The sequence below is a fragment of the Schistocerca nitens genome, chromosome 6 (genome assembly GCF_023898315.1).
Source record: "Schistocerca nitens isolate TAMUIC-IGC-003100 chromosome 6, iqSchNite1.1, whole genome shotgun sequence".
NCBI lineage: Eukaryota > Metazoa > Arthropoda > Insecta > Orthoptera > Acrididae > Schistocerca > Schistocerca nitens.
Window position 1 is genome coordinate 208,354,137 of NC_064619.1, and position 22,425 is coordinate 208,376,561.

Genomic DNA, 22,425 nt, shown 5'->3' on the forward strand with positions numbered 1-22,425 from the left:
ACAATATATTTATGACAAAGATACCACCATAGCAGCTGTGAAAAAAATGGTTGATTTCTATCACAACAACTTTCATGATCCCTTGAGCACCAGTGCACAAAATGTGTACAGCTATTGATCACCATATTGAAAACCACGAACTATTCTTCAGATTTTTGCACTGACAACTAATACTGATGCTTTTAAACTCCACTGAAAGAAGGTAACATCTTTATTTGCTTAGCCTATATTTACTGAGACCTTGTCTTTATACCACTAAATAATTGGGAAACTTTACTTTTTTACTGACTCATACCAACAGTAATGCAATATATAATACAAAAAATGTCTGAATTGATACTGACAGTCAAGTTAATAGTGATTATTGCTAACAAACAAAAATGACTGTGAAAATGATCTATTTCCTATAGTATAAACCAAAGTCCAGATGTAAAGCACATTCACACATTTAATGTATGATTGAATTTCAAGAGTTCAGATAACAAGCAGTACAGTGCTTTAGTCACTAAGGCTACTTTCTTGCAGTCTGTTTCAGTTTCACACATCTTGCAAGTGCTTATTCAGTGTTGGAGCTACACTAATTAGGCACAAGTGAAAGATCGACCATATCTGGAATAATTAGTGAAGCATGCAAAGTTAGCTGGATGAAATTAAAGGACACTATCATGCCAAGAAAATTCACTAACAAACAAATAAACTTTTTTATACAGAGACTAAGTGAAGAAACTTGGTATGAAGTGTATACTTGTGGAAATACTAACAAAAAGTTTGAAAAATTCATGGAAATCTTCATGTCATACTTTGAAGCTGCATTTCCTTTAAAAAAACAAAAATGTCAACCTAACTTCAAAAAGAAAAAATGGATAACAACAGGTATTAAAATCTCTTGTGCAGAGAAAAGAAGATTACACAATATAGCAAAGACACAAAACATGTCTCATGAATTTCATTTGTACTTGAAGAATCCTCAAAAATGTTGTAAGGAAAGCCAAAACAATGGCAAATGACAAATACATTGAAAATTCAAAAAACAAATCTAAAGCTATATGGGAAGTTATAAAAAATCAAACAAGTGAAGCTAAACAATATAAAAATATGAACTTATGTTTTGAAGGACAAAAGATTTCTTGCCCAACAGAAATTGCAGGGACCTTCAACAAATATTTTGCATACATAAGTGAACAGTTGGTGAGTGGACTGGAAGAACACAACAAAATATCACCTCCATCATCCAATAGTGTGAGAAATGTGTCTACATCTTTGTTCCTTTCACCCACAAATACCGAAGAAATTTTATCAGTTATAAAAACCTTGAAAACGGTACTCATGTGGAATTGATGGAATACCAGATGCAATTATTAAAAAATGCTGTCTTGCCTTAGCTGAACCCTTGACACACTTGTGCAACAGCTCACTGGCATCAGGAACCTTCCCTTCATGCTTAAAAACAGCAAAACTGAAACCACTGTTCAAAAAAGGAAATCCAGAATGTGTTTCAAATTATAGACCAATAGCCCTACTGCCTGTATTTTCAAAACTTTTAGAAAAAATCTTTTATAAGAGATTGTCTGATTTCCTAAATAAAAATAAAATTCTCTCTCCTTCACAGCATGGCTTCAGGAAAGGCTATTCAACTGAAAGTGCAATATTTGAATTTCTTAATGAAATCTATACTAAACTGGATGCAAGTGAGTTTGTGACAGGCATATGTCTTGATTTATCTAAAGCTTTTGATGTCATTGACCATAACGCCCTACTGCAGAAGCTTGACCAATTAGGAATTAGAGGTATATCCAATGAGTGGCTCAAGACATACCTGTGTGGTCACAAACAGGTGGTTGAAGTGCAATATACTGACCATAACAAAATCAGCTACTACTATTCAGGATATGAAAATGTGAAATATGGTGTACCTCAAGGATCAGTATTAGGACCCATTCTGTTTCTCCTTTATGTCAATGATCTTATGTACAACAAGTATTGCCAAACTACCCTCCAATTTGCAGATGATACAAGCTTCCTTATTAGTGGTAAAACAGAAGAAAAACTAAAAGACTCCGCTATCCAAACAATGAACAGTGTAGAACAGTGGTTCAGCTATAACAAGCTAATTATAAATAAAGAAAAGACAGTAGCACTGAACTTCTATAATGTAAAAGGAAGACACCACCCAAACATAGAAATAGAACTTAGGGACAGAGTTCTTGAAAGTGTTGACAGCACAAAATTTCTGGGACTCTGGCTCCATAACAACACAAAATGGGAAGTACACATTGAATATTTGCAAAGAAAACTAATCAAAACCTGTTACATGATACGGATCTTAAAAACTTGTTGCAGCAAAGCCAGCCTGTTAAATGTATACTACTCCTATGTGCATTCTGTAATTAAATATGGCATAATCTTCTGGGGCAATGCAACAACAAATATTAAGCTTTTCAGGATGCAAAAGAGAATATTAAGAATTATTGAAGGGGTAAACAATACGAAATCATGCAGACCCATATTCAAAAAACTGTCAGTTCTTCCTCTTCCTTGCATTTTGTCTACGAAACATCAGTTTTCATCAAACAATATATTGATAGACACCCAGATATCTTATTAAAAAATGAAGATATACATGCACACAATACAAGGCAAAAATCTGACCTTCATATGAAACAGGTGAGAACATCATTGTGTCAAAAAGGCACACTACATACTGGGATAAAGATTTTCAATAATCTACCTAACCACATTAAATCAGCAGGTAAACTCTGTAGTTTTAAGGCTGAAGCAAAGGCATATTTAATTGATCATTGCTTTTACAGTCTGACAGAATACATAAAAGCCAAACAACAAAAATAAGATATGAATATTCTACTTTGTATGTTGCCTGTAATGTTGTTGTATGTTTGAATATTTGCTAAATTACTTCAATATCTAGTCCTTAGGATTGAAATACAAACTGTATTTTATCTTGTAAATACCTAACCATGTCCAATATCCTTGTATATATCCTATACATGTAGGATTTGAAGGACTAAATAAAATAAAACTGTATGAAGAAAAACTGACTGAAGTACCTCAAGCAATTGAACAGTATGCAATAGTTCGTCATTACATCAGCTCTCTCAACAGTAAACATGCCAGAATACAAAATACAGAACACTGAGATTCTTACGCTTATAAACGTATTCTCGTCTAGTGCTGTTGCTGTTATTTGATTGGCTATCACTTTATCGGGCTAGGTATTCACATTTACGAAAAAGACAGTGACTCCAGAATTTGCAGAGATTCCATTCTATATGAAAAACTCACTGGAAAAATCTTACGATGTGCCAAAACAAAGATCTTTAACAGAAAACCACAATGTAGCACTTCCTTACATGATTGTAGGTGATGAAGCATTTGGGTTGATTGAAAATTTAATGAGACCCTACATAGAAAGCAGCTGATATATGAAAGAAGGTATTTATCTATTGCCTAACTGGAACATATAGCTATGTTGGGTGTACTTTTGGTAAGGTATGTAATAAGTGGACAATACTATTATTGACCACGAGATGTCAGTGTGGATTGCGCCAAACACATTGTAAAAGCGATTACTGGTACCGTACTTCACAACTATGTTGGAATGAAAGATAGCTTTAATCACAAAGATGTCTTAGAAGGCAGTTTCACAATAATAGATGCTACCCACACTGGATGACCCATTTCATCAGTGGATAATGTTTCGGCTAAATTCACCAACTGTTTTGTTAATGAAAGTAGACTTGAAAATGTAGACCATATGGCATGAACAAAAATATACTTACTATCGATAAAGCTTTTCTTACTTATACTTTTTTGTTGAGTCATTTTCCTCACAGAAGATCAACACCACTTCTTCTCAAGCTCACCATCTCAAAATTTTATTTTTATGCAGTTCTGATGCTATGTTCCAAAATGCTGGCCTTTTTGCTACTTCATCAATTAGTAACTCAATGTCAACAGTCAGGTTCATTCCTTTTCACAATGTCCAACAAAGAAAAGTAACAGAAACACAAAGAAAATTCATCTAGCCATGACAGAAACATGTAATCAACTGAACAGTACACAGGTGCCACTTATCTTCTAACCATGAAACAACAAACATTAGTCTGCTTCTAGAACACACTGTAACATGTTTATGTAAATATCTTTTAATTGTGCCTGTCTGCAACTTAGCATGTTGTCTTTATGGTAAGTATCAATCTGTCTTTTCCTACATTATTGATATTCCTACATGGAGTTTCTATCGTCTGCTTCTACAGACTTTTTCCATAGATGTTGCATTAACATGCACACATATCATCAGTTGCAAATTCAATGCTAGCTGTCTAAATGAACATTTCAAATGTGTGTGTCACATTTCTGTCATGTCAGCATAGTCTAAAACAAGTGAATGCAGTTAATGAAGCATTCTATTTATTCATTCACAGAGTTCTGTAGATCTTGTTAAGAAGGAGAATGATAAGGGCTGTGGAATGAATGAAGAAGTACATTAACGAATGACAAGGAAGTCACATAAACTTAATCTGTATACTGTACTAACAATGAACTGTCACTACACTTGTTAATGCTGTTCATGCTTAAGCCAGCTGAATTTAAACAAGCAAATTAAAAGAAGATTATCACTCTGGAAAAAAGTTACTTCCTGCTCAGCTGTGCTAGACAGTTTCTGTTTATCTGCCATTGGTAGCTAAATATTTCTCATCTTCCACTAGACAGTGGACTACATCAAAAATTATTAAAAGTGTATGGATGACTGCTTTGTGTGCAATTGTGGTGTAGCTATGAACAAAGACCATTTTGTTACATACATGTTTTGAAGAGCAATGATGGTAGAGTTCAATGTGAAGTATAAAGTATAACGTTACTGAAAGGTAGTCTGTCAACGGAGAGACAATAAGAAGTAAATTATGTATTTTGTAGCAGTGCAATGAAGGTGTCTATTCATGTCCCAACCTAACAAAGGTAACCAACAAAAAAGGCAGAAATGTGTGACAGATGCTGCAAAATTTATTTCCATTTGCTTAATTAATCCTTCATATCATAACCCAACCACAACCCCCAGCTGTTTTAATATTCAACATTCACAAACTTTCAGTCTTGGCATAAAGTACATAGTATGTTTTCTTACTTCTCATTAGTTGTCTATAACCATACCGGCAGTTCCTGCAGGAAATTAGTTGAGTTGTCAACTTCAATCAATAGTGGAGAAGTGTCCTGGTCTGAATTGGACCTATTGTTATCCCTGACCTAGTAGTACTATAACATGTGTGTTGCTATTGATTGTTGTGTAAATTAAGAGAAAGGAGGCAGTGAAACTTGATAGTTTAATGCTTCCACTCCTCTCCATACCAGTCAGATTACCAACATCCTTGACAACAATAGTTAACTACTAGTGCAGTTTGCAATACTGATTTCACTTTGTTAATATAACTTGATTTGTTCCACACTACTCAGTCTTATCCATCAAGGGACACAGGGGAAACAATGAATTAATTAATGGTAAATGGATATGATACTGTAGAGAGATAGGAACTTGAACAAGGGCATTGGCATCCACTTTGATAATCAGAATCAGTGTTCCATCACATCAAACTACCCATCTACCTCTCCCTTGCTCCTCCCTCACTGTTTGCCAAATATCGATGAAAAAATATCTTTCAAATCCTATGTGTCCAGATCCAGGGAAGCAACACAACACAATTATCATTAGATTAAATACGAATATTTATTGTTAAGTCAATTGTAAATTTTAATTCAATTTCAGCTGATATAAAGTTTAGGAAAATCTTAAACTGTATTAGAAGTTTACCCCAGGCTACCCTTATCAGGGTTCCCACTGTCAGCCTCATCCTGCATGAGTGCCCTTGTCTGCAGGTCAGAGGCATTTGCAACTTCCAAATTCTTAAAAAATCCCTCTGCCTTATCCAGCACATTCTTCAGTTCTGTCAATTCCAGGAAGTTCTGCTTCAGGTTCACTGCATTCTGACTCAGTTCCCGTAATTCATTCTCCGTCTGCTCAAATTTTGCCTGAAAGGAACAGAAGACAAAACTGTAGAGAAACTTGTTCAGCACATTTCTTACAATCACCTGGACTTCAAAACAAAAAAGAAACAACACTGCTCACACTACTAATATGCTACTTGTCATGTTACATTATTACATGACTGTTTCTTGACCTTGATCAGTGACCTGTGCTGTGACAAGATTCACAAAAATCATTCAGCTCAGTGGCAGTGGTCAAGCAGTTTACTACAGATGTGTCATTTCCACTTTGCCAGGAAATGTACGAGGTTTGACACAAAACAAATGAATGATGCTGCAAATAGCCGTAGGCCTACTTGCCAAATATCTTCAGTTAATAGTGGTCACCTTCAAATCAGCACCCATTTGAATCCACACACTTCTGCATTTGTTCCTTCCGCTGCACAAAACAACCTGCATGTGATTTTGCTTTAAGCTGCCTTTGAGGTGCACAGTTCTTGCCTCACGGTGCATCACAAAGAGTACATAGAGAGTTAACTGCTTGCCCACTACCACTGAGGTGGTCAATTTTTAAAAAAATTTATCACATTTGAAGGACAGAGTTCAAGATTTACGTAAAAGTCATGCACTAATACAGGATGAGGAATATTGCATTAGTCATTCAAGGAGTGTCATTTCTTTTCTATCATTATATGTACACTTATAAATATTGGAGAATCATTCATCAATGGTTTTGTAAGCTATCTCTCTTGTGGATGAGTAAAATCTCCTTAAGATTCTTCTTGAGTATCATTCTGAGATCTGCCTTTCCTCTAACTAATTTTATGTAACCATTCCACTTTATGTTGCTCAGCAAACATACTCCTAGATGTGCCACATTTGTGACTGAAGCCACCCCATGCACTTTGGTTTCAGATAACAGGACAGCATTCACTTCCTATGACTTCAAATAATTTTGTGCTCATAACAAGCTTCAATACTTTTGTATCATGCCCTTTCACCCGTCCTCCAACATTCATGTGGAATGTTTTGTTTGGAGCTTCAAGATCCAACAGCAAAGGAAAGGTTGTCTAACAATGCACCTAATGCCCTCTGCGGCTTTCTAACAATTTATAGGGTCACCCCCAAATGAAGGCCACAGCCCAGCGGAGTGGCTTTATAGCTGCCTTCACTGCACACACTTAGACACACCACACCCACATGTCGCCACTGCAGCATCTTCTTTCTGAGTGGACTCCCTGCTGTGCACCAACAAGTCCAGATGCCATTCAACCTGGATCGGCAGGATGATCTCCACCCAGGTCCATGATGTATACCATGGCCTAGACCTGTATATATGCCAAATCAGGGCCAGTCTGAGCCAGTTTTAATTTTACCATACATGGATACAGTGTGAGTGTGTTTGCCATTTGGACTTGGTTCACAAGTGTTTACTCTATGGGTCTGTTACTAAATGGCTGGAGTCACGACACTGCATGAACTAGGCTTTGGTTGGATTATACTGCCCGGGGGACCATTCTGTAATACAGGTTAAGTTCTCAAACAAACTGGAGTATCTCACTGTTAGTTTTGAGTGTAGATTGCCTTTACAAAAGCTGCAGTGACTCAGGACCTGTAATGCATGCAAAATTGTACTTTGAATAGTATGTGATGAGGCAAGAGTGGGGATTTTCATCCATAGAGCAGCTACAATTAATAATGCAAACAACACAAGGCTATCAAAAGCTAACAGCAAATACTGTTATAATCAGCTTAAGCATTAGTAAATGCAAGAGGTATGCCTTCCAAGCCGTACTTGTTTATGGCCTTTCCACCTTTAACAAAAAGAGTTAACAGTGTGAGACCTGAGTTTCTTACAGTGTATATAATGTTCAAATAACTTATGGGATTGCAGCTGGTTGATGCTGTCGACAACCACCAATATTTCTACAGGAGCACGCCCTTCCATTTTCAAGGCAAAACTATAGCGAGTAAGTGCTGTGCAAGGGAATTTAAAATTTCAGTTTGCAGAGGAACTCCAGAAAGATAAACACACACACACGTATTATATATATGTATATTTACAAATGTCTGCTTGTGTCTGTGTATGTGCAGATGGATATGTGTGTGTGTGCGAGTGTATACCTGTCCTTTTTTCCCCCTAAGGTAAGTCTTTCCGCTCCCGGGATTGGAATGACTCCTGGCGGATGGATATGTGTGTGTGTGCGAGTGTATACCTGTCCTTTTTTCCCCCAAGGTAAGTCTTTCCGCTTCCGGGATTGGAATGACTCCTTACCCTCTCCCTTAAAACCCACATCCTTCATCTTTCCCTCTCCTTCCCTCTTTCCTGAAGAAGCAACAGTTTGTTGTGAAAGCTTGAATTTCGTGTGTATGTTTGTGTTTGTTTGTGTGTCTATCGACCTGCCAGCACTTTCGTTCGGTAAGTCACATCATCTTTGTTTTTAGATATATTTTTCCCACGTGGAATGTTTCCCTCTCTCTCTCTCTCTCTCTCTCTCTCTATATATATATATATATATATATATATATATATATATATATATATATATATATATATATAGAGGGAAACATTCCACGTAGGAAGTGTATACCCGTCCTTTTTTCCCCCTAAGGTAAGTCTTTCCGCTCCCGGGATTGGAATGACTCCTTACCCTCTCCCTTAAAACCCACATCCTTTCGTCTTTCCCTCTCCTTCCCTCTTTCCTGATGAGGCAACAGTTTGTTGCGAAAGCTTGAATTTTGTGTGTATGTTTGCGTGTCTGTCGACCTGCCAGCACTTTCATTTGGTAAGTCACATCATCTTTGTTGTTATATATATATATATATATATATATATATATATATATATATATATATATATATATATATATATAAACAAAGGTGATGTGACTTACCAAACGAAAGCTGGCACGTCGATAGACACACAAACAAACACAAACATACACGCAAAATTCAAGCTTTCGCAACAAACTGTTGCCTCATCAGGAAAGAGGGAAGGAGAGGGAAAGACGGAAGGATGTGGGTTTTAAGGGAGAGGGTAAGGAGTCATTCCAATCCCGGGAGCGGAAAGACTTACCTTAGGGGGAAAAAAGCACGGGTATACACTCACACACACACACACACATATCCATCCACACATATACAGACACAAGCAGACATATTTAAAGACTATTTGCTAATTTAATTTCAACTGCTTCCTTCATAACACTATCTCAATAGCTGGAAGTGCATGCAAAAATCTCCTCATTATATTCCACAGGATGACTGGTGTCAACACAATATTCTGCAATGGCGGGTTTGCTTAGCTGTTGTAAGCATGTGTGACGCTTGTGCACAGTACATGTGTCCTCCCCTGTCCTTGTAGCCTAGAGCATAAGAATTTTGAATACGTATAACTTTTCAAATATAAAGTTGATTGGAAAAAGTAAAATAGTTGATGAAAAGACAAGACTGAGGACTTTGAAATGAGCTAAATTGATTAGAAAGAAACAAGTTTTTGCTCGTCAAAAATTTCACTTTCACTTAGTTTGTATATATAGTAAATTACTGGTATTTACATGTGAACTAACTACAGCATTGTGGCAAGTAAATGGAAAATTATACAATAAATGATAAAGATTTATAAATTCCTGCCTGAATAAAAATTGGATATTTTGTGAAACTATTGTATGTTTATTACTAATGACATGATATCAGAAATGGAAAAATATAATACTGATGTCAGGAGTGATATAAGATCAAGTGTGATTGTTCCACTTTTTTCTGCTACTACTAAATCCAGAACCTTGCCTTTTGTGGGCAATACTCTTACTGACTAAGTTACCATAGCAATATGTTCATTCTGAAAACAATGCCCAAGGCATTTCTCCACATATCATTCTGTGCTGGAGTGCTTGTCCAGTAAGGTACACAGGAGAGATCTGTGAGTTTTGGAAGGCAGGAGAAAGGTACTGACTGAAGTAAAGATGTGAGGGTGGGTAATGAATTGTGCCTAAATAGTTCAGTTGGTAACAGTATTGTCCATCAAAGGAGAAATTCCAGGTTCGGGTGATGGTCCAGCATATATTTCTGATCTGCAAAATAGTTCCAATCATCATTCTGGGAAGTACACAACATGCCAAACAGCACTAGTCTTTTTTTTTTAACAAACAATATTTGATTGACACATGTTGTTCCATTTTAACTACTCAATAGACACTGTACACTGTGAAACATGAAACATTCATTCCTCTTGACAAATACATATAAATGAAGCCAAGACAAGCACACGGAAGTGGGACTTCTCATGTCTGGAGTCTTTGGGATCTAACAAGGGGATTTCCATAGGTGCTGTAAATCCAAATCTCATTATTTTGTTATGTTTTTATTTTGGTTGAAATAGAGTAGATTGGGGAATTCTATTTTAAATCAACACATTTTAGTTCATACTCCAAACACCAATATAATGTGTTTACAACAGCAGGGTTTTTCATATTGCTTAATACCAGAATTATAAGGCTATAAAGGATAATAACTGTTGTATAATTGGCATGTCACACAATAACACACACTTTAACTACTAGTATTATAGTTAGAAATAAGAGAGCTTGGAGCAGTAAACTGGCTGAAGCACTGACTAGCAGTATCACATCTAGTGCAGTCAGCATATGATAAAATGCAGGAACAGATACTATGATACTGAAGCAAAGTCATGGAACATCTGTATCTGCTGCAGATATTGTTGTGAGCCAATAAACTGGGTTCTGCATATTTTGTAAGACAAATGACACTGGACGCTGTCTGATGGTATAGCACAACCACTTACCTCCAGATCGACAAGCTCTCTTGGGTTAGGTGCCTTTGGGTTGTCCTCTACGTCAGGAATTGGTACTTCATCCTTGATGATCTCAGCCTCAAAAAATCGTAGCTTGCGTTCAAGCTCATCACATAGTCGAACTTCATTAACAAACTTGCGCAACATGGCATTCACATTATGATTTAGCTACAGGCAGGGAAAAAGTAAAAATTCAATGGGTTAGTGCATTCTGAATGATTGATGTAAATGAGCATAATAATACATGTTTACAGATATTCTCAAATATATAAATCTACACTAGCAGAAAACTAAAAACGACTGTTATAAGATGTGAAAGGCAGTGACAGACAACACTAACAACAAGGTGCTGTGAGCAAAGAAGAGAGCATACAGTGGTGTTGTAGTCTCCAACCCAAAGACTGATATCATATAGCTATCCATGCTACTCCTTCCTTCATGTGCCAGGCTCTTCACTTCTCCATAACTATTGCAACCTACATCCATTTGAACTTGTTTACTATAGTACTGTAGCCTCCCTTTATAATTTGTACCACCACAGTTCCATTACCAAACTGACCTTCCTTAAGATCTCACTCGGAATGTGTTACTCACATATCAACCAACCCTGTCTTTTACTCAAGTTGTGCATTTTATCTCCCAAATTAAATTCAGGACCTTATCATTAGTCATCTGATCTACACATATGATCTACAGCATTCCTCTATAGCTCAATGTATCAAAAGCTTCTACACTCATCTTGCCTTAACCGTTCATCATCCATACACTGAGGTGACAAAAGTCATGCAATAGCAATAAACACATACAAAGATCGCAGTAGTATCGCACACACAGGGTCTAAAAGAGTAGTGTATTGCCAGAGCTGTAATTTGTACTCAGCTGATTCATGTGAAAAAGTTTCCGAAGTGATTGTGGCCTCACAACAAGAATTAACAGACTTTGAACATGGAATGGTAGTTGGGGGCTAGATGCATGGGACATTCCAGTTTGGAAATCATTAGGGAATTCCAAGATCCACAGTGTCAAGAGTATGCCAAGAATGCCAAATTTCAGGTATTACCTCATACCATGGACAACACAGTGGCCGACATCCTTCACTTAACGACCAAAAGCAGCATCATGTGCATAGCATTGTGTTGCGAAATCCACTATTGAGGGATGAAATACTGCATTAATTTCAAAGTTGTAAGCAAGACGCTGGTTGGGAAGATGATGGAGGAGCTGGTGCAATCGGGTATTCAAATAGTGGCAGGCTGGCAATGGTCAGTACACAGGCTAAGTACACATGGAAACAGCCTCTAGTCGGTACGCATGTGACCGAGGTCCTGTATAGCAGTTCATGACTGTGACACAAGTGCCTCATGAGTTTCCCATATATGGTAATGTACACTCCTCATTGGCAATGTGCGCCAGAGGGAATGTTCTAGAAACTCGATGAGCATTATAAAAAGGGGACCTGCCAGAACCCAAGGAAGAGCACAGTTGGTAGTCATCTGGGACGCTACCCCTGTACCGGGCATCGCCAGGCTGAGGATTTAGAACAATTAGAGTCACGTCAGGCTCGAGATAATACTGAGAAGATAGTCTCAGGACTACAAGATAGAAGGTAGCTCGCAGTTCATGTTACATGAAGCCATATATCGTAACATTGTGCGTTGAATAGAAGAGGCTAATGTCAGTAGTGCCAGAAGTGAACTTCCAATGAACTTTATCAGTATGAGTTTGATTAGACCTGAGTTTCCTTGTGCTGTACACCGAGTTCTGTGTCCCTGAATACCCTCTCTATCTTGTAGATTCTTTACAGGGGCAGTTCCACAAGCTGCCTACGCAAAATTTGCCAATCAATTACATTGATCGAGGAAAGTCCTCATAATTACAATGTATCCTTCTCACTCGCTCTTGGGACACTATAGTTGTCACTGCTAGCAGACAAGCAACACTGCATGAAATAACCACAGAAATCAGTGTGAGATGTACAAAGAACATATCCATTAGAACAGAGTGGCAAAATTTGGTGTTAATGGGCAATGGCTGCAGGTGACCAACACAAGTGCCTTTGCTAACAGCACTACATCGCCTGCAGCACCTTTCGTGGGTTCGTAACCATATCGGTTAGACCCTAGTTGACTGAAAAACTGTGACCAGGTCAGATGAGTACTGATTTCAGTTGGTGAGAGCTGATAGTAGGGTTGGAGTGTGGCGCAAACCATAAGAAGCCATAGACCCAAGTTGTCAACAATGCACTGTGCAAGCTGGTGGTGGCTCCATAATGATGTGGGCTGTGTCTATGTCGAATGTAGTGGGTTCTCAGGCCCAACTGAACTGATCATTGACTGTAAATGGTTATGCATGGCTACTTGGAGGCCATTTGCAGCCATTCATGGACATCATATTCCCATATAACGATGGAGATTTTATGGGTAGAATGCACTATGTCACCAGGCCACATTTGTTCCTGATTGGTTTGAAGAACATTCTCGACAGCTTGTGCAAATGATTTGGCCATCCAGATTGCCTAAAATGAATCCCACTGAACATTTATGGGACATAATCGAGAGGTCACTGGCAACACTTTGACAATTATGGGCAGCTGTGGAGGCAGCATGGCTCAATATTTCTGCAGAAGGCTTCCAATGACTTGTTTAGTCCATACCACATCAAGACACTGCACTACGTCAGGCAAAATGAGGTCCGACATGATACTAGGAGGTATCACATGACTTTTGTCACCTCAGTGTATTTCACTTCTGTATAAGACTAAATTCCAGACAAATCTCTTCAGGAATAATTCCTAATATTTAAATTTATATTCAGTTTAACAAATTCATCTTTTTCAGCAATGTTTTTATTGCTGCTGTAAATGTGTATTTTATATCCTTTCTAATTACCACATCATCAATTATTTTGCTACTCCATTAACATAACTCATTTCTTGCTTTTAATGTGACATTTCCTCATCTAATTCCCTGATTTATATGATTAAATTTGACTACATTGTGTTATTTTTCCTTTAGTTTTGTTTACACTGAACTTATGACTTCTTTTCAAGACACTATCCATTTCATTCCAATTCTCGTTTCAAGTCCTTTGCAATATCTGACATAATTACGATGTTATCAGCAAACCTCAAAGTTTTTATCCTTAACTTTGAAATAGAAGTCACTTTCCAGATTTCTACTTGTTTCCTTCACAGTTTGCTTAGAGTACAGACTGAATAACATTTGGCACAGGCTACAACCTTGCCTCACTCTCTTTTCAATTCCTGCTTCCCTTTCATGTCTTTCAACTCTTATAACAACATTCTGGTTTCTGTACAAGTTGTAGGTAACCGTTTTCTCCCTGTATATTACGCCTGGTACTTTCAGAATATCAAAAAGTGGTCTCCAGTCAATATTATCAACATTTTCTCTACATCTACAAATGCTGTAAACATAGGTTTGCCTTTCTTCAGTCTATCTTCTAAGGTAGCACTGATTCAGAAAACATCATTTTTGTGAAACACAACAAGCTCTTAATTCACATGAAGTAATGAGAGATATCGATAGAGCATCTCAAGTTGATTTCATATTCCAGATTTCTAGAATGCTTTTGAGGCCATTTCTCACAAGTGACCTCTAATTAAATTGCATGCCTATGGAGCATCATCACAGTTGTGATTTCCTGTCAGAAATGTTGCAATTCGTAGTAACTGATGGAAAGTCATCAAGCAAAGCAGAAGTGATACCAGGTGTTCCCCAGGAAAGTGTTATGGGCTCTGTACTATTTCTAGTCCTTATAAACAATTTAGGAGACAATATGAGGAGCCCTCTTAGACTGTTTCCAGATGATGCTATCATTTACCATCTAGTGAAGATTAAAACAAATTATAAAATGATTTAAACAATATTCCTCTACTTTGCAGAAAGGTACAACAGGCGCTAAATAGTGAAAAGTGTGAGGCTATCCACATATGTAAATTTCATTTATAAAGTAAATAACACATAGCTAAAGGCTGTCAATTCAACTAAATACTTACAGATAACAATTACAAATAACTTAAATTGCCACAACCACATAGATAACACTGTGGAAATTTACAAACAGAACACTTATAACATGCAAGAGTTCCACCAAAAAGATGTCTACACTACAGTTATCTGTTTTCTGAAATGGAAAGTTGCTATTCATCTTATATCGGAGATGGTGAGTCACAGATAGGCACAACAAAAAGCCTGTCACAAATAAAGCTTTCGGCTAGTAAGGCCTTCGTCAACAACAGACACACACACACGCGCGCGCACACACACACACACACACACACACACACACACACACACACACACACACATGCACAACTGCAGTCTCAGGCAACTGCAGTTGTGTGTGTGTGAGCTTTATTTGTTACAGTCTTCTTGTTATGCCTATCAGCAACTCAGCATCTCTGCTAAACGACGAGTATCAACTTTCCTTTTGATAATATTGTTACATTCCATTCTGGATTTTCCATTGTTTGATTGTTATCTCTGTTCTTCTAGATTACTGCTGAATAGTAAGGGATCCATATCAGATAGATTTGACAGAAGACATTAAAAAAGTTCAAAGAAGGACAGCTCATTTTGTATTATCACAAAACAAGAGAGAGTGCCATGGATATGATACATGAGTTGGGGTGGCAGTCATTAAAACAAAGGTGTTTCTTGTCACAGTGAAATTCTTTCACAAAATTTCAGTTGCCAATTTTCCCCTTCCAAATGTGAAAATATTTTGTTGACGCCCACCTAATTAGGAAGAAACGATCATTGTAATGAAATAAGAGAAATCAGAGCTCCCACAGAAATATTTTAGTGTTCCTTTTTCCCATGCGCTCTTTGAGAGTGGAATGGTGGAGAAACAGTCTGAAGATGTTTTGATGAACCATCTACCATGCCCTTAATTGTGAACTGCATGGTAGACACAGAAAGTGGATGTCAGATAAGTTGTAAGGACAATATCACCTCATGTGTTACTTTATTTCTTTAGTATTCAAACTAATCATTTTCAAAGTTGACTGCTATCAGTTTTTCCATTCTTCTATAAATAATTCAGATTCAGTATTTTGCACTATTAGTTATTAAATTTATGGTTCTGTACTATTTTTACCTGTTAGTACCTTAACTGAGGATATTATACCAAAAAAAGGTCGCACTGGTCAATAAAGATTTAGGAAAGGTAAATCCATAATGGATGCAATGGACTCCCTCATAAAATTAGTCCTAGATGTGTTCGAGTCTAGGGACTATGCCCAGGCTACATTTTGTGACCTGAGCAGAGCCTTTGACTATGTAGAGCATGACACTGTGCTGAATAAGCTCGTTTGCTATGGTTTTTATGACAACAGTATAAATATGTTCAGGTCTTTTCTAGAGAACCGTCAACAAGTTGTGTGCATTGGTAGCGAGAAATCAAATTTGGTTAATGTTAGGCACGGAGAGCCTCAAGGGTCGGTGCTTGGACCTTTACTGTTTATACTAATGATTAATGACCTGCCCTTATTCATAAATTCTCATACAATATTGTATGCTGATGACACAACTCTTCTACATAAAAGCTCTGATCTAGGTACACTGAAAACACTGACCGAAAATACCCTTGCTCAGTCCTCATTATGGTTCAAAGCTAATGGCTTCTTGCTAAATGAAAACAAAACCCAGACACTTTACTTTAGCCTCAAAGAGATTCCTAACTACCAGGAATTAGAAACTGTTAAATTTTTAGGTGTTACTATTGACAATAAATTGACATGGGAACCACACATTAAAAATATGTTGGCTAGGCTTTCAAGAGTTATTTATCTAATTAGAAATTTAAAAAGACATGTTCCCAATGACTATGTGAGATCAGCATGTTTTGCCTTCTTCCAAAGCATCATCTCTTATGGAATTTTACTGTGGGGTAGTAGCTGTCATGTAAATGACATTTTACTTTTACAGAAGAAAGTAATAAGAATAATAACGGATTCTGATAAAAAAGAACATTGTAAACCTCTGTTTATTAAATTGCAGTGTCTTACAGTAGTAAACTTATTCATCTATAATGTTTTAATGTACAGTAGAAACAATGTGTCTAATTTTGTGTTGAGAAGTGATATTCATAGCCATAATACTAGAAACAGAACATCTGTAGACGTACCATATCATAGATTATCAAAATCGCATAACTCTTACCTAGTTCTTGGACTAAGGATGTTTAATAGAATAAGTGCTGACTTTAAAGAACTGCCTGTAAATATCTTTAAAGCTAAATTATACAAGCTACTAGTGAACAATCCGTTTTACACCATTGATGAATTCTTTGAAGATGAAAATACTGTATTCTAACGTGTACCTATTTTATGGTTCAAATGGCTCTGAGCACTATGGGACTCAACTGCTGAGGTCATTAGTCCCCTAGAACTTAGAACTAGTTAAACCTAACTAACCTAAGGACATCACAAACATCCATGCCCGAGGCAGGATTCGAACCTGCGACCGTAGCGGTCTTGCGGTTCCAGACTGCAGCGCCTTTAACCGCACGGCCACTTCGGCCGGCGTACCTATTTTATGTAAACCAATTTACATTGATATAGTAGTTTATGTAGAAATATATGCTCTTGACTTTGTCTATTGCTGTAATCAGCTGAACGACAGTAAAATTACTATTATTATTATTATTATGTACAAGTTTGAAATAATTTTAACTGATTTTAGGCATCCAAAGTAAGAGTTAAATGAGTTCGCAATGGATTTTGGCTTGTGCTAAGCTTTTGAGGGCCAAAATATCATGATTTCATCTCAGAGTAGCCCTTGCCCTCTAGTCCTCAATTACTTGATGGATATATTCCAACTTATGTCTTCGCCTGTAGTTTCTGCCTTCTACAGCTCCCTCTAGTACCACAGACGTTATTTCGTGACGTCTTAATAAATCTTACCATCTCGTACATTCTTCTTGTCAGAGTTTTCAATATGTTCCTTTCCTCATTGATTCTGTGGTGGACCTCCTTTTTCCTTATTAGTCCATCTAATTTTCAACGTTCTTCTGTAGCACCACATCTTAAACACTTCAATCCTCTTCTGTTCTGTTTTTCTCACTGTACATCATTATGCTCTCTTTGCCTGTGCTGGTTTGCTTTTTTGTCGTCATAGCTTTATCCGTAATTGGTTACTTTGGTTCCAAGGTAGCAGAATCCCTTAACTTCGTCTACTTCTTGATACAGGTACCCACTTAATTTAATTGAGTCTCTCGCTACTCTGATTTCTGTTGCTTCTTATTATTTTCGCCCTTTTCCAGTTTACTCTTGGTGCATACTCTGTACTCATCACACTGTTCATTTCATCCAACAGCTCCTGTAATTCTTCCTTAATTTCATTGAAGCTGTGTCATCAGCCAATCTTATTATTAATAACCTTTCACCCTCAATTTTAATCCCATTCTTAAACTTTTCTTTTACTTCAGTCATTGCTTCGTCGATGTACAGATTGAACAATAGAGGTGAACAGCTGCATTGCTGTCTTATACCCTTTTTAATCTGAACACTTTGTTCTTGGTTATTCGGTGTTGTACCGTCTTGGCTCCTGTATGAACTTTATATTACTCATCTTCCCCTATTGCTTACTCCTATTTTTCTCAAAATTTCTAACTTCTTGCTCCATTTTACATCATTGAACGCTTTTCTAGGTCGTCCAGTCCTACAAGCATGTCTTGACTTTTCTTCAGTCTTGCTCCCATTATCACACACGTCAGAACCGCCTCTCTAGTGCTTTTACCTTTTCTTAAGCCAAACTAATCTTCATCTAACAGATCCTCGATTTCATTTTCCATTCTTCTGCTTGGAGACATGAGCTGTTAAGCAGACTGTGTAGTAGTTCTTGCACTTAATGGCATTTTCGATTATAGCTCCTTGAGCAAATTTCCAAAACAGCAAAAGGAAAGCGCGTAAATTATCATGAGAATGGCTTTCTCAAAAATTAAAATCGGCTAACCCGTTTAGTGATAATCAATCGTCAAAAATCGACAGTTTTTATGAACTTGGCAGCAAAATGAGTTATGCTCATGCTCTAACGCCTGTACCTAAAATTCGGTTGCTCCAAATGAAAAGTGTCATGCATGGAAGCTGAGCATCAAATTCTGTGTAGAAATAGTTCCTAAATTTTAAAATTCACTCACGCTGCTAAGCCTTTATTGTGAAGTCAGGTTAAGGTACTTTTGAATGCTATATCATCCACATTGGCCCAAATATTCAAATTTAAGGGCAATTTCCTTCGGTAACTACCTACCTAGGTAGTTAGCTCAGTTTATTAGTTTAATTATTCAAGTAGATAATTTACAGTGTTCGTGTTAATTTCTTGTGTTTATGGTAATCATACGAGGAAGTACCCCCTGCCCTGCCCCCAAAAAAGAAAAAAAGCGGAATAACGTTGCCGTGGGCGGAGCTTGTGTAGTACGCATTTCTGTCGCATGGCATGCATAGCGCAACTCACTGCCAGTGCAGTGCTGCCGCCTGTGTTGTCGACTTGGCTTTTGCTCTTCATTTGCTGCAATTCTTCTCGCTTGCGCTGTTTTGTTCTTGTTTTCTTTTTTATGACAAGAAGTTTAAGTGAACAACTTGCAACTGTGAAATTTTGTTTTCTTCTCGGTAAAAATGCTGCTGAAACTGTTTTAATGTTGAAAACAGCTTACCAAGATTTCGCTATGGGAAAAACCTGAAGGTACGGGTGGTTTGCTCGATTTAAATATGGCGACATGTCGATTGATGCCACCCCCCCTCTCTTTGCCCCCTTTTCTCCCCCGAGTCTTTTTACATTTCCCTCCTCTGCCTCCTCTCATTCCCTCTCGCGTCTGCCCTTCTCCCCCTTTATTAGTCCTCTCCCTCCTTGGTTCCCCCACTTTTCGTTTTTTCCTCTCCTCCCTCCTTGTTTTTCCCCCTCCTCCAGGTCCTCTCCCCCCCCCCCCCCCCCCATCAGCCTTTGGATCGGGAGTGCCATATTTGTGCCGCCATTTTCGTGCAGTGTTTTTCCGTGAGTGTTCCGTGTTGTGTCTTTTGGGAAGTGTAGAAAACAGCCATCATACTGTCGCTGGGTGTGCTTTTTTTATCTCTTCCGAACAGAAACCAGACTGTCGCCATGTTTTTTAATTGTGTGTCTACTATGTTACTTGTCGATTCCTGTGTATTTTATCAACATTGCCAACCCCTTTTGCTTTCTGTTTTAACTTTCCGCATTTTTACGCCATTTTACACTTTAAATCACCATTTTATCGCCTGTTTTTCCTTGTTTCTTTCTTCTTCCTTTTTTTAAAAAAAGTCTGTAGGCTGTAGAGCTGCGTAGTAAGCTGCTGCCAGCCCGCCCCCTTCGGGGGGGAATTGAAAATCAATCAAAAAAAAAAAATTGATGCCAAACTTCGTTCTGGACGTCCGTCAACTGTCCGAATTGACGAAAATATTGAAAAAATTCCAAAGCTTGTGCTCACAGATTGTCGACAGGCAATTGATCAACTGCCAGAGATTAGTGGGTTATCTGGGAGCTCAGTTCAGCGAATTTTAACGGAAGATTGGCAATGAAAAGGGTTGCTGCCAAGTTTGTTCCTCAGGTTATGACTGACATTCAAAAGGAACGTTGACCTAAAAGATGTCATGCTTTCAAACAACAGCTTGAAACTCATCCAGATCTGTCAAAATCAAACTTATAAACACAGTTCAAAAGCTCACAACCCTTCAACAATTCGCCTTAAATTTCATGGATCCCAACGCCACTCCTGATAAGATCGGTGAGGCAGGAGCAAAGTTCATTGTGTGTTTGCCTATGGGTGGTAGCTCCAAACCTTTGAATGAAATCCGTCTGCAACTTTTCCAGAGAGCTTTATCGAAAAACTGTAACTTGATTTCGACAAGGTAGCGTCCCTCCTGCACGTGTAAGAAGGGATGACAAGCATGCTGTTCCTGCAGGAAGGAATCTGTAATGTGCTCAGTCATATGCAACAATTGCAAAGCACTTTCCTACCATAACTGTCCAACGGGAAAATACTTCCTTGATTCGACGCAAATCAGCGATGAGATTAACATAGTCGAGGAGCAAATCGATTTGGATCCCTTGCTGGAAGAAAAAGAACTGGTCGGCAATGTTTCCTTCCAGGACCATTTTCCCCAAAATTCAGAAAAACGACAAAAAATAAATTTAAGTGAATGCAAACACAGACTAATTGGTTAAATAATGCTTGTAAAAAATTTCTCTATCAACAATTTTGTATTGTAATTGAGGTATTTTACCACTTTCAAAATCTTTCATTTGGTAGGCGCTTCATCTTTAATCCCGTTTAATAACATCTTGAACTAGCACGGTAGTAAACATTAATACGTAGAGCTATCAGGGTGGGTAGGTACATAACTAAATTGTCCTTAAATTTAAAATTTCTAATGTCTGGGCGACTTTGGATGATTCGAGTTCAAAAATAATTTGACTTCACAAAAACGTCTGACCTGCAATTCATCGTTGCGAATACATTCACGTTTTTACTTGTATTTTTGCGCAGGTCTGAATGAATTTTAAACTCTCATGCTTGACAGTTTTCATTTGGAGTAGTCGCTATTGAGTTACAGGCGTTGGAGCACGAGCATAGCTGTTTTCCGCTAGTTTCCTTAAAACTATCTCCATTGAGTGTCGCTAAACAGCTGAACCGATTTTAACTTTTGAGGAAGTCATTCTAAGTGAAATTTTATACTCTTTCATTTTTTTCGAATTTTTTGTGGAATGTATCGTTTCTGAGTTACAAGCGAAAAACTGAAAAATGCCCAAAAATTGCGTGGTTTTTCGGTCCTCAAAAGTTTAGCACAAGCCATAAATAGTCACAAACTCATTTAACTTCTATTTGGGATGCATAACGTCGATTAAAATTATGTCAAGCCTGTGAATATTTATTGGCTGGCAAAAGTAGTTTGCCTAAGCTACCTGACTTGGTTCAAATGGCTCTGAGCACTATGCGACTTAACTTCTGAGGTCACCAATCGCCTAGATCTTAGAACTAATTAAACCTAACTAACCTAAGGACATCACACACATCCATGCCCGAGGCAGGATTCGAACCTGCTACCGTAGCGGTCGCTCAGTTCCAGACTGTAGCGCCTAGGCTTCTTTACAATTTTAATTATTACATTTGTCGTGATGTCAGAGTGTCTTTTACCTAATTCATATATTTGCATACAAGACTGAATAGTCTGTCATAGCTGGCTCACACAAGGATCTCTATTATTTTACTCCAGGGGGTTTGTTTCAGCTTAGGCCTTTCAGTGCCCTGTCAAATTCTGCTCACAGTGCTACATCCCCATCACATCTCCATCTAGTTCCTCGTGTTTTTCTATTTTCATTTATTTCCCTTTCATAGTCCTTCTATATATTCCGTCCATCATTTCAGTCTTCCTTTCTTTCTTTAACACTGGCTTGCCATCTGAGTTATTTATATTCATACAGTTACTTCTCTTTTCTCTTAACACAACTCACGAAGTTACTTTTCTGTAATGTATACCACAAGGTGGGGTGTCTGGAACCGTTATGTTTAAACTGACATTTAAGGCAAAAATAATTTAAAATTTTTAATTGATGCTATATAACATTTATTTTTTACAATTA

General features: G+C 37.7%; 1 protein-coding gene across 3 annotated transcripts in view; it reads right to left on the reverse strand.

Moving 5' to 3' along the window:
• Positions 1 to 22,425, reverse strand: part of LOC126262906 (V-type proton ATPase 116 kDa subunit a 1-like) — a 253,157-nt gene that overhangs the window by 138,261 nt on the left and 92,471 nt on the right. For all 3 annotated transcript variants that reach the window (XM_049959811.1, XM_049959812.1, XM_049959810.1), the window contains exons 3-4: positions 10,802 to 10,978; positions 5,825 to 6,042 (exon numbers count right to left, since the gene is read on the reverse strand). In XM_049959811.1, coding sequence (XP_049815768.1) covers positions 5,825 to 6,042; positions 10,802 to 10,978 — 395 coding nt within the window. The remainder of the gene's footprint in view (positions 1 to 5,824; positions 6,043 to 10,801; positions 10,979 to 22,425) is intronic.